This window comes from Lonchura striata, chromosome Z (assembly GCF_050655825.1).
Source record: "Lonchura striata isolate lonStrDom1 chromosome Z, ASM5065582v1, whole genome shotgun sequence".
NCBI lineage: Eukaryota > Metazoa > Chordata > Aves > Passeriformes > Estrildidae > Lonchura > Lonchura striata.
In genome coordinates, this window is record NC_140740.1 from 7,795,904 (window position 1) to 7,808,735 (window position 12,832).

General features: G+C 40.6%; 1 protein-coding gene across 6 annotated transcripts in view; it reads left to right on the top strand.

Moving 5' to 3' along the window:
• Nucleotides 1–12,832, top strand: part of PJA2 (praja ring finger ubiquitin ligase 2) — a 78,160-nt gene that overhangs the window by 50,574 nt on the left and 14,754 nt on the right. For 4 of the 6 annotated variants that reach the window (XR_014951277.1, XR_014951278.1, XR_014951280.1 and 1 more), the window contains one exon: nucleotides 1–12,832. This exon is cut by the window's left edge; it is cut by the window's right edge and continues 14,754 nt beyond it. Coding sequence is in view for 1 of the 6 variants with exons in the window: in XM_085566668.1 (XP_085422794.1) it covers nucleotides 11,518–11,520 (3 nt within the window). In the remaining 5 variants the exon portion in view is untranslated. The other 2 variants (XR_014951281.1, XM_085566668.1) reach the window with 1 other exon arrangement.

Consider the following 12,832-nt stretch of genomic DNA (forward strand, 5'->3'; position numbering starts at 1 on the left):
ACATAACATTGAGGTTTTGAGATCCTGAATATTTAGACCCAGGCTAGAGGGTGTAGAGATGGTTTGCTGGGGGTGCTGCAGGGGCAGCTCCACTGGGCCTCCAAGGAGTGCTCAGAAGTGACAGCTCTTTTCCCTCATACATCAAGCTCCTTAGCAGCCACTGGAGTTCATTTTTCCCCGCATGCAAGTCTTCAGTTGGAAGTTGCTCTATGCAATGACATGAGCTGTCACACAAACCTGGGCTCTGACTCAGATGGTGTCTGTGTCCCTGCAGTGGTGACTCAGGTACGTGTCACCTCAGCTCTTTCCTTGTCTGCCTTTTTCTTTGGTCTTGCCAATAACTTCCACCATCCCTGAGTGTCTGGCAGCTTCCATTATTCCACTGAACACCTGCAAATTCCAGAGAAACATCCTCTGTGCAGGAGGGAGTGAGACCTGCAGGTATCACAGGTCCAGCACAGCATGGCAAATACTATTTCTTACCAAGATCTTGAAAGCTACAGGCAGTAACACCCTTATTTAGCAATTGCAAACCTGGTAGAAAACTTCACATACTTTTCTTTTACCAGTGATTAGTATGCTGTGGAAAGGTTGGGGGAAGACACTTCAGAAAAACTGTCATTCCAGTTTCAAACAGAGGAAGTCTGAGTCATGGGGGAAACCATTTCTCCAAGCCTATACACTGAATTGTGACAAAATCAGAATTAAAATATCCTGCTTTTATTCTTCTCAAGTGTTGCTACTGCCTTTCATCTGTATATTTTCTACTTTCTGCACTGTTGCAGATTTTCTTGTCTTTGTGTTTCTTGGTGACGTTCTTTAAACCAGGAATGCAAAACTCCTTCCTCCATTCTCTTATTGCCTCCAGTTCTTTCAAGTCCCTTATCTTCCACCTCATATTAATTGTTTCATTCCCCTCTCTAGAGTTTAGCACTATCAAAACTACTCATTGTTGCAGAGCTCCATGTATGTTTTGCACTGAAATTGTGACTTATTAATAATTGCACATCTATTTGGATGAGAAAGCTAAAATATTTGAAAATCTGAAGTAAGGTGATTACCTTTTAAATCGATTGCCATTTCTATCCAGATTTTTGAAGACACCATGAGGTCTCACTACATCATATTTTTTTCAGGCTGCTCAGAGAACTTGTGAGTAAGGAAGCCTGTGAAAATGAAGGTGCTGGAGTCTATCAGTGCTGATCACTTTTTAAGCACCACCTCCTAAGCGCACAGGAACAAGCAATTCCAAAATATTAGAAGTCAAATAGGTAAGGCAGAAGGCTGTCTCGGCTGAGCAGGGGCCTTTTGGAGCTAAAGCAAGAACAAGGAGATGTGTGGGCAAGATCAGGAGACATGGGAGGGAAACAAAGATACTCCTGCAAGGGAGAAAATTAGTGCAGCCAAAAATACTGGAGTTAAAGCTGCCAGAACTGTGGGATACAATTAAAAGAGCTTTTTTAAATAGTTCAAGAGAAAAAGACAGTGCTGAGGTAACATTGCCCATTACAGGCTAAGGGTGGTCACCTCCCAAAGAGGGACAGAGACAAGGCAGAGATGTTTAATGCTTTCCTTGCCTCAGTTTCCAGCACTGCTGATGGGCTAAGGGTGTCCGAGTGCCCTGAGCTGGAGGACCATGGCTGTGAGAGTGACAAACTCCCAGCCTCAGGACCCTCAGCCTGTGCAGGTCCCATTGCTCCAGCTGGACCCCTGCAACTCTATGGACATCAGGCTCAGCATCACCAGCTGGACAAGGGAGGAGATTGTCCCACTCTGGGCTGGGGCAGCCTCATGTCAAGTGCTGGGGGCAGTTTTGGGTACCACCATGTGAGATACAAAGATATTAGAGAATGTCTAAAAGAGGGCCATGAAGATGGTGAAGAGCCTGAAAGGAAAGCCATACAGGGAGAGATTGAGTGCACTTGATCTGTTCAGTCTGGAGGAGACTGAGTTACATTGCAGTTACAACTTCCCTGTGAGGGGAAGAGAAGGGGCAACCCTAATTTCTTCTTTGTGGTTACAAGTGACAGGACCCAAGGAAATAGCCTGAAGTTGTGTCAGGGGAGGTTTGGGCTAACTATCAGGAAAATTGTTTTCATCCAGAGGTTGTTTGGGCACTGAAACAGGCTCCCCTGGGCAGTGGTCACAACACCAAGCCTGACAGAGTACAAGAGTGTTTGGACAGTGCTCTCAGACACATGGTGGGACTCTTGGGGCTGGTGCTATATAGTTGCATTTGATGATCCTTGTGGGTCCCTTCCAGCTCAGGATATTCCAAAAAATCTGCATGATTTTTTTTTACATTTTATTTTCCAAGCTAGAGGTGCTCTTGTTCAAATGTTTTTGGACTGCTTTGTAGCTTTTTTTTTTTTTTTTTTTTTTTTTTTAACATGGAAAATTATTTTAAAGAAGCAAAAATCCAGTGATATCACTCAAATGTTAGTTTGGATCTCTTGACCAGGTAGTGAAATTTTATGAGGCATCATGCTGGCTTTTACACTGATAATGTAGGATACCACATCCTCTCTAAAGCTTATTGCTGACATCAGTCCTAGGTGGCACAAAATGAAATTGCAGGCTGAGAAACACGCTACCCAAAGACTTTTAAATTCAGAGCATGCAGTCATTGAAATATTGAGATGTAATGTAAAGTGTCTTGCTTTCAAAACTTGTGTGTGCCTGATCAGCTTCTGTATGCCTTGTTCCACTAATGTTCTTGTCTAAAGTCACAATGCTTTAAATGACCTTGGTGGGCACGGCAGTGAGTGCTAAAGCTATACCTCATGGTGCTTGCTAGTTCACATTTTGATCAAGTGTGGGTAAGGTGTGACCTACAGCTAACTAAACATATTGTTTCTCACAGGTCCAGTTGATTCACTGAAACTTGTCTGCATGTCTCAGGATATCAAACTTATGACTTGAAATACAAGTTATTGATTACTGCTTTGGAAAAAGTAGCCAGAAGCAATTAATGAGACATCATATAACTTCTAAACTAAATGATGGCTACACATGATAATTTTCAGCTGAGATGTTGGCAACTTATTAGAAACAGCTTTGAAATAAGATAAAGTGTGTTGCATTTGCATATCTGAATTTATTTCTAATGCTGTCCTTCAGCTTAAGAACAACATACTGGTTTCAGGAAGAAGGGATTATTTTATCAGAAATAAAATGGTAAATTTGTCTTACACTTTGTTTTTTAAGGTGGATCCTCTTGTCTAAGCCTTGTAATATCTTTGCCTTGAACAGTCTAAGAGCAGTCTGCCACAGTGACAGCATCCCTTTAGCTTTTAGGTAGTCATGCTGAAATTCATGCTGGTACTGAGCAAGGACATCTGTGAGTTTTCTCAATTCTTTGCTTTTATGTGAGGAATGGAAGCAGAAGGTGGTCCTTGCACTTGTAATAAGCACAATGGCATCCCACAATGGACGTGAATAATCCTGCTATCTTTGTCTGATCTCCTCTTCTTCACCCAAAACCAAAACCAAACACAAATCCAAAACAAAACTAAGCTTTTGCCAAAGTTGACCCGAACTTAGATATTATTGTCCTTTACTTTGTACAGCCCACAATGCTGTAAGAAGCTTTTATTTTCATGTACTGACTGACACGCTCACAGCATAGTTTAAGTCCTGGAAGATGCATAAAACAGTGCTAATGCCTCATATAGTGGAATTTTTTTCATTTTCCCCAGCATTCCAGTTAGCATCAAAATTTTATCAAAAAGTTCATTGATTGAAGTTAAACTACACCCAGGCAGCTGTGATGCTAGCTATTGCAGGCTCCCTGGGGGTGATGTTTAGCACAGAAATCCTTCTGTACAGCCTCCCTGTGCAGTGATTTCCAACAGACCCTGTGTTTGCTCTGACTAATGACACATTAGCCTTCATTTGAGGACAAGATGATAAAAGCAATTTTTAGGAGGCAAAGAAAAAAAAAACCAGCTGCTGAGTTATTTGATACAATGAATTTCTGAACTGATGTAGCAAACCCTAGGCAGAAATACTGCTTGAAATCCTAAATCAACACTTCCGGCCTGTTGTTGGATGATGCGAATACAGGAAAAAAGCTGTTTTAGTATTCCTTTACAATCTAGGATCAATGGAAAACAAAAGCAGAGGACATCCATCACAGTCAGAGAAACCAGAAAAACTTTTGGAGGAGGAGGAAAACTGTGCATTAATTTTTTCTCTGAACACCCTGTGCAGCACATTTGTCATGTATCTGGATCAAAGAATGGTATAAAGAGACAAAGCAGAAGAGCATGTTGATTCACTAACTCAAGTGTTGCCCTCAGAAAAATGGTTGCTTGCATAATCCTGTCTTAGCCATATCTCCTAAAAATGCAACTACAACTTTTAAAAGAGAGTATTGATCTCTACCATAAATAAAACATGCTGCCTTTCCTTAATATGTTTGTCCTGCTGTAACAGTAGTAGTGCTGACGAGGCTAGAGCAAGGGACAGCAAAGACCTAGGACAGCAAAACTTCATAGAAGCAGACGGTGCTACATGGCCTTGCAAGGTACATCTCTACTTCAGAGCAGTACTACAGACACTGAGAAAGTTGTGTCACTATATGATACACAGATAATACTTATTATTGAATAAAGTTAAGAGGCTCTGCTTCTAGGCCTAAAATTTACCTCTTCTAGCCCTCTAACTTCCCATGTCTCCTCTTGGTTTAGTCCTTTACTGTACCCAAAACAGGAAGTTCTTCTTACAAGTGAGACAGTGGTATATTATGCTTTTTGATCTTCCTTCTTATGTGGCACTTTAAAATCTTAATGTTCCTTAATCCTCCATAGGATTGCTCATTTTGCTGCAGAGCAAGGTTTAAGCCAGCTGTTAAGTGTAGTTGGAATTATGATTCTTACACAGGAAACAACTGGCAGAGAAATTCAGTTTTAGTAAGAATTTGTGCTGCAGCTGGGAGGACATGTGCAACTCGATTAAAAGGCAGTTGGTTTTTCCAGGGTGCTCCTGTGTATTTCTGAGGAAGAATTGTTATCTTTGTCTGCAGTTTATAGCAGAGTGAGGGATGCTCTAGATTTCAGGAAGGGATGAAGGTTATTCTTGGAACATTGTGTTGGACAACAAGGATTGCACCTCTACTTGTTAGGTTTGGTTTCAAGCAAGCAGCATTTTACTTAAGAGATAGTTCTGTGTACAGTATAGTGCAATCTGTTTTGTCCCTGGTGGAAGGTGGAAATGTGGAAATGCATGGGCAAGAAAGAGAACCTTGAGGGATAACTGGAAAATACCTATGTCAACTAGAATGGAAACAGCTTGATGCATGAAGTGTTATTGATGATTTTCAAAAGCAAGAACATGAGAACCAAAATTTTATGGGTTGCCAGAGTTGCCCTAAGGATGCTGCAGGAGTAGGGAGATGTGAAGTATCCTCTAGAAAACTTGTAGTGGGTTGTGGAAAATAGTTGGGAGTAATTCAAACATAGCAGGGGATGTTTTTCCTTGGTTCAAGTACCGAGAGAAAAAAAAAAATCAACTTCTCTGTTCCTTCTTCACATAAACCAGACCTTTAGTTGGTCAGTTAGACTGTATTTACTGTAACATTGATTTCCAGCCTTTGTTTCCTGGAATTACTGTCTCATGTTCTTACAAGGATCATCCCAAACAACAAACCAAGTTAAACAAAATTTATTTCAGCCTACTTATGCTAGGAATTACATAATTTTCAATGTATGCAGCTTTTTTTTTTTTTTTTTTTCCAATGTGTGGGATATTGTTTCTTCCTGTTTCAATTCCCAGTGCTAATGCCCTACTATTCTGGACAGTGTTTGAATATAGTTGGAGCCTTCTCACTGACAACATAAGCTGTGCTGGAGCAAACAAGGTGTTGAGGGTCCCAGACAGAGAACTGACATGGGAGAAATGAATGTAAAAACATTTGTGCTAAGACCACACAACTTCAGTGTCTTTTCTATAACCAGGACAACTCTAGTACTCACTTTTAAATACAACACTGCTGTTTACTAGGGGTCCAGAACATCTGACAGCCACCTTATTTCACATTTAAAAATTAACTTTAACAGTTCAAGAGTGCTTAGTTTTGGTTTGTTTTGCTCATTTTAGATTTAATCTATCTTTTTGCAGGGCTTGCTGGTCCTTCTCCTTGGTTAATAAACCTTTCTCAAAGACTTATTGGCTTGAAATGTTCTTTGCTCTCTCACTGCCTAAAAGTGTCTCACAGTCTTTCCTGGAAATCTGTTAGCTATAAAGCTGTTTAATTCCATAGTTCCTGCAGGCTTTGGGCCCCTGTGTCAAGCACTGGATGCATTTAAATTTCTTTGGGGATGTTCAGTTCAGTATTAACTAACTTTGCCTCATGCTACAGTCACTGGACTGCAAAATGACAGTGACTGCAACTGTGACTATAGTAAAGCTTTTATCCCTCATTCCCTATCTGAATTTGGCTGGTTGTTTTCTCCTCTGTTTTTTACCCAACTATTTGAATTTCCCTTTTGTTTTTTGGCCTCCATGTTTTATTTGCTCTGCCTTTGGTTTCCACATTATTTTCTCCTTGATTAGGCTTAGCCTCAATTCTCTTCTCTTCCCTGAGAAAGGAGGCAAGAGATTTGGGACTGTAGAATGGGGTTTTTAAATTGGTTTGCATCCTCTACCTGGTTTCACACATGCGGCATTCTCCTCTTCCCAGCAGTGCTGAGCAAATCTCTAACTATGGCAGCTCCTCTCCTTTTTGCCATGTGGCCATAGGGTGGCTGATATGGGAATCTCTCTTCTGCAATTCACAAATCATACAGAAACAATTCCTTCAGTGTGACCAGAAAAGGTCACACTGAAGAGCAGGAATGTGTCTTGGATTGGAGAGAGAAGTGACAGATCTCTTAGGGTAGGCTTTTATTTAGTTTCTGCTTTCTTTTCCCTCCCAACAGAAAGCAGAAATTTTGCCCTTTTTAACCCAAAGAGAAAAAAAGCAATTAAAAGGTGTGATTCTAATTATTGCCTTGGCTTAGAGTGAGTTTCTACAGGGAATGAAACTAACCTGGCAGGAATTGGGATTATATTATTTGCATAGAACAAAACCATTGCTTCTTTGAGTTTTTGAGGAGCTGACAGCATGTTTTTCTAGACTATATGTGCTTCTCCAGTTTTGCATATTGACCTTTTAGATTACTCAACAGTGACTCATGATAATTTGCACTTTGAAGGATGGCATTTTATGCAGAACACTAACTCTTTTTCCTTTTTTTTCTAAATTACTTGTCAATTATGGCCATAGACTGAGCAAAGGTTGCGTGAATACAGAAATTTAATGCCTTTCAGATAATTTCTATTTTACAAAGCAATAAACTAGAATTCCCATGTTCCTTCCTCTCTCTTTCTTACTTATATTGGCTGTTATATTGCCTCCTCAATGCTACAGCAGAAGTCCAAGTAAAACCAGAGCTCCACATTTGTTACTAGACATGTCTGTAGATGCTGCTTTACAGGCAATGTTGCAGAAGGACCTTTTGGTGTAGCTGGGAGAGGTAGTTGTGCAGCTCTCTGAAGTTCAGAGAAGGTTTCCTTTCTCTCAAGGCTTTTGTAGTGTGGCATGCAATGATAGTAAAACTTCTTGAGGCACTTGCATGTTTTATCATTTTCTTCTTTCAAAACTTAGGTGTTCTTTCAAAAACTGGACAGGAGGTGTTGAATGTATGAATGTATGATGTATGAATAGTGCAGTCATGTAGTACCCTAAAATACCATTCCATTTTGCTGTAAATTTTTGTGTCATGAGGAGGAAGAAGACTGGTTGGTAAGGGAGAAACATGGCAGAAACCCCCACTTTTACTCTCATTTTACTTCAGTCTTTTCACTGGACAATATTTGTCCCTGAAAAGCTACAGGGGTCTTGCCCTGAACTATCAAAAACTCCATTTCAAAATGTCTGAAAAGGCCCTCAGTGTGTAAGATCTGTTTCAATCTGTTGTTACATGAGGTGTCTGCAGTAACATAAAATAATACTTTTTTCAGATAAAAGACATAATGTAAAGGGAAAAAGGTTAGTTGATGAAACACAAAAGAATAAGGCAGGAGTGCTGACTCACCAGCTTGCTCTTCTGTGTCCATTTTAATCTGCAGAAGGGGGATTGGTTGGATGCTCATCTGGGCTCTCAGGAGGACACCTCAGCCTCCCTATGAAAAACAGCAGGGAAGGGCCTGCTCTCTATCCTGTCCATCACTGCAGCTCCAGACACTTGTCACAGTTTTCAGAGAGCAGATGTTCAAGATACCCCAAGCCATTTATTCCCACAGTCTGCACAATGTGTATGCTGTAGAAATGTATTACCTATGCGGGAGCTTCAGCTACTGTTAAAATGCTTTAAACTGCTCTTTAACTACTGTTCTCTGCTGTTCTTGATTGGTGGTTTAATGATGCTGGATCAAACCCCAAAGGGAAACTGGCCAGGACTGGAGGAAAGGGACTTTATGACATGAAAGACAATACCAGCACAAAAAATGAGAGGATAAATTGGGGAATAGTTAAGAAGCACCTTCTAATATGCACAGAAGCTCAAAAACAAATTTGCAAGATGAATATTAGGGTATTTAAGGCCATTTATTTTGTAAGACAGATCTTGAGTAGTTTATGACTCAAATGGATGCTTCATGTATGTGGGTGCTGAAAGTCGGGATTTTTTTCTTTTTTCTTTCAGTCCAAAGATTTTAAGACTTAGGTGTCCTTTTAAAATTTCCAAACTGTGCACAAAATATTTTGTTCAAGGGATTGTTGCAGTTAATATTGGACTTGATTATAGTGCAGGTGTATGTTTTATGATGATGTTGATGGATGTGTCCTAATTGTGCAGGACAGAAAACCATGAATATAAGGACATGACAATTTTCATAATGAATGACTAAACACTGTAAGAAGTTCTTGACTCAAAAAGAATTTTAATACTTTATTCATAGTAGCAGGAGCAATAGAGGAGGGAGGAAATAGAAAGCATACTTACTGTGGTTTGGGTGTTATTTTGTATTTTAACATAGTTTTCCAGTAGATTCTCTTTACTCTCAGAAGAGTAGATCTGATTTTTCAATGTGGTTATGAAGCGTCTGAGAGCTTTTAAATGATGCTGAAACAAGGAAGAGTTGTGAAAATTGACACTTGCTGATGGTATCCACATCCCTTTAAAAATACATTTAAAACTTCTGTGTCTTTCAGGTACTTGTCTAAGTGCACATGGATGTGGAAAGGAAGGGCGTTCCTGTTTGCAAGGAAAATGTTTTGTGGTAGTTGGTGGGTGAAAGGACTGTATCCTATAGGGAGTTACAAGGGTAGTGACAAATCAACAGCCTTGAAAGGTCCTTAATAAATGAATGCCATGTCTTGACTGGGATAAAAGAGAAACATGTAATGTTCTTTCCAGTCTTGAAACCTGAGTCTGAAGGCTACAGAAACCTTGAAATAACTTTCCATCACCAGCCAGGCCAATTCCAGTTACAGCAAGGGACAGTCAGAAAAACCTGGAGATGGAAGACCACTCAGTTACCAGCTACACTGAGTAAGAATGGTCTGCCTGAGACAAAGCAGACTTGTGGTGTAAATGAGCCTTCCATGACCCTCCTGACCTCAGCAGCTTCATCAGCACCAGCAGCAGTGAGAGACACGGACTGAGGCAGCCTGGCTGGGATCCTTGCTAAGGGCTGAGCCAGCTTGGTGACGGAAGTATGACTGGAGGCCCCACTCAAAACCTCCTTAATTCCTGGATGCTACCACATCCAGGAAGGTGATACAAAACTCCCTAAATTCAGAAGCAATCTAACCTTAACAGCATCTTTTGTGGAAGAGCTGTGTCTTTAGCTGACAGCATCAGAGGATGAATGCTGTTTTCAGAGGGGGAACTAGTCCATATTTGAACTACTCCATGTGGATTTAATGGTGTCAGAGTAGTGACAGCAGAATCACACCTTCTCTCCCCTCTGACTTTTTTGTAATGCATCTCTGAAGCAAAGCTTACGAAGAAAGAAAAATGAAACGCTTAACTTTGATCTTCATGAACAAGAAACTAGAAAAAGGCAAGATGCCTAGGACACTTACAGTAAAACTTTTTCCTGGTTATGTTTGTTTTCCTGCAAGTGCTTTGCTGTTCTTTGAAGCCACATTTTACTGCAGCTGACATTGTATTTCTGTAAAAGCCATACCCGCAGTTTTACGCATGAGTGGGGGGTGGGCGATGAAGAGTGATGGATGAAGCCATGGGACCATCTGGAGAGCAGCTGCTGCCTCCCTGCTCTGAGCCAAGGTGTCCCTGATGGCCAGAGCTGGCTGCCCACTGCACCCACCTACCCTGAGGGTTGGCCTCTCCTCCAGAGGCCCTGGGCAGGGAGCTGAAGGCTGAGACCCTTTCCCAGGTCAACCCTGCCTTGATTTTGTGTGTGCTGCTGGGGCAGTGGCATCACCCTTTGGCTGGACAGCAACACTAACAGTTCATCCCTGGCTCAAATAAGACAAAATCTACAAATTTACACAGAAGATAACATTTCTTTATTTTTCTAAACCTATATTGTTGCGCTGTCTTTTTCCCATCTGTGCTCAGTATCACTGAAGCACAGTCCTGTTATCTGAACTTGACTTAAAATGTTAGCATTTGGATAGGAGGGTATTAGAGAAGCTCTGCCTCCTCCTGCTCACCTCTAATAATAATTTGCTCTATACAATTTTTCAAAAGTATGTATGGATATGTAGCAAGATGATAGATGTGCTTTGCTTGAATAGATTTCTCTCAAACAGAAATAATCAGCTGTTCAATGGCTCAAGCACTGTAGCAGAGACTAAAAGAGGAGTTTCAGGATAAAAAAATACATAGAAAATAAAGAAATTGAGAGATTGAAATGAAATTCATTCCTTTGAGAAATAGTGCCTGTGTTTTGGAAGAGAAAAATAGACAGAAATCGTTGCACTTTGAGGTTTGACCTAACTTTTCTACTGAACTTTCATGTATTTTTTGACACGATAACAAGCAAGGAGTCAGCTGAGATAGGGAGGATTTATGGAAGCAGGTGGGACATCACTGTAATGTTGCATGGATGCTTCCACACTTGTTCTGTTGCAGGCTTTGAGCAGGGGTGATCTCTGGGGCCTGTGCTCTGTAACCCCATCCCACCTACCCTCAGGAAATTTAATTGCCTTCCTTTTTTGCTGCAGCAGTGACAGGGCTCACACCCAGCAATGAAATACCTTTGATGCATCGCCTGCTGTGTAATCAATAGCAAGGAAATTCCATGTGCTTGCAATGACAAGGGGCAAAGTAATAGTTTATGGGAAGGGAAGGAGAGATAACAGCTGTAACATCCCTGGCCTCCTCTCCCCCTGGCTGTGCTTGCCTACAGGGTGACCACAGAAGAAAAATGTCTGATTGAATAATGTTTGCACAAAAACCAGCTGTGAATTCTTTGGGCAGCGCCGTTAGGATGCAGTTTGTCAAGTGTATCTTTTGTTACTGTAACTCTAACAAGAGCTCTGCTGATGTGTTTTTCATCTAGTGAAAACTACATTGCCTTTATTCACCCTCTGTTCGAACACCAGCTGTGAAGATTGCACTGAATTGTTGAATAATCTCTGCTAATGTGTAAGTAATACTTGCTGACTTAATTGAGAGTTGGTCCTATTTCTTACTGAAAAAATATTTAATTTTAATTAAGTAAAGTAAAAAAAAAATCTGTTGGTAAAGACTACAACTCAATACAGGTTTCACTTTCATTTTGCTGCTCTATTTCATCTCATAATCATGTAAGATGGTGGCTACCTTCTTAATAAAAAAAAAAACAAAAAAAACAAGACTCAAAAACCCAACAACAACAACAACAACAACAATTAATCCTGCCAGAAGCCTCTCACAAAAAATTAACTAGTACTTGCAGCACAGAACCCCTGCAGATTGAGGAGGAAAAGATTTGGTGGTGGCTGACTGTTGAGGAAAAGCCCTAAATAGTAATACAAACATCAAGATGCCATCTTGAAGAGGTGGTATGCAGGTCCTTATTGCAATACTCATATTTTCACATTGCTGGAACATTTTCCTCTAGCTTTTACTATAAGCACTTCCTACAGAACCACCTAAATCCTCAGATAGGTTATGAGGCATCTACACTTGGAGTAGAGTACAGCTGATCTCCTGCATGTGCAGGCAGGATAATGAGGAATTTTGACTGCGTGCTTAACTATGAGCTTCTTAATGCAATTGGTGCAAAATGGGTCATCTGTCTTGGAAGGCAAGCTGCCACAGGTGGGCTTTCCACCCCTCTGCCCTGCCCTCCCTACAAGACAGACATGTGAACACTGGGTTTGAGAAGAAGCTCTTACCCCATGGCTCACAGTCCTGTGTGGCACTCAGTTTGCCCATACACTATCCTATCAGCCTTTTTCCTTTATGCTGTATTTGTGCCCAAGCTGCCTGGTTATAGCCTGCTTCATCTACTTATAAAAATAAAATTGTGTTTTAGAACTATCCAAACCTTAGAAAGTTTTTGGCTCTTTTTTCTCCTCAGAATTTGCATAGGTGGGCAAATAAACAGCCAGAGGATGTAAAGAATTCTTGTTAAAGAAAACCAAAAGCCCTAAATATCTTAAATGTCTGGAAATTTAACATCTTTTTAAGCTCTGTATTTTTGGCTTGACTAATAACATTTACATAATCAGAGAAGAATCTGGTGACGACATTACATTGCTCATTACATCAACTGGTGTCAGAGAGAATGATGAAAGAGCAGCCTTTTAAGATTTTACTGAGAAGGTAAGACTTATGTTCCTTTTCAGGTCCTGCATATTACTTCTTACTAGCTTTCACTGGTTTCCCCT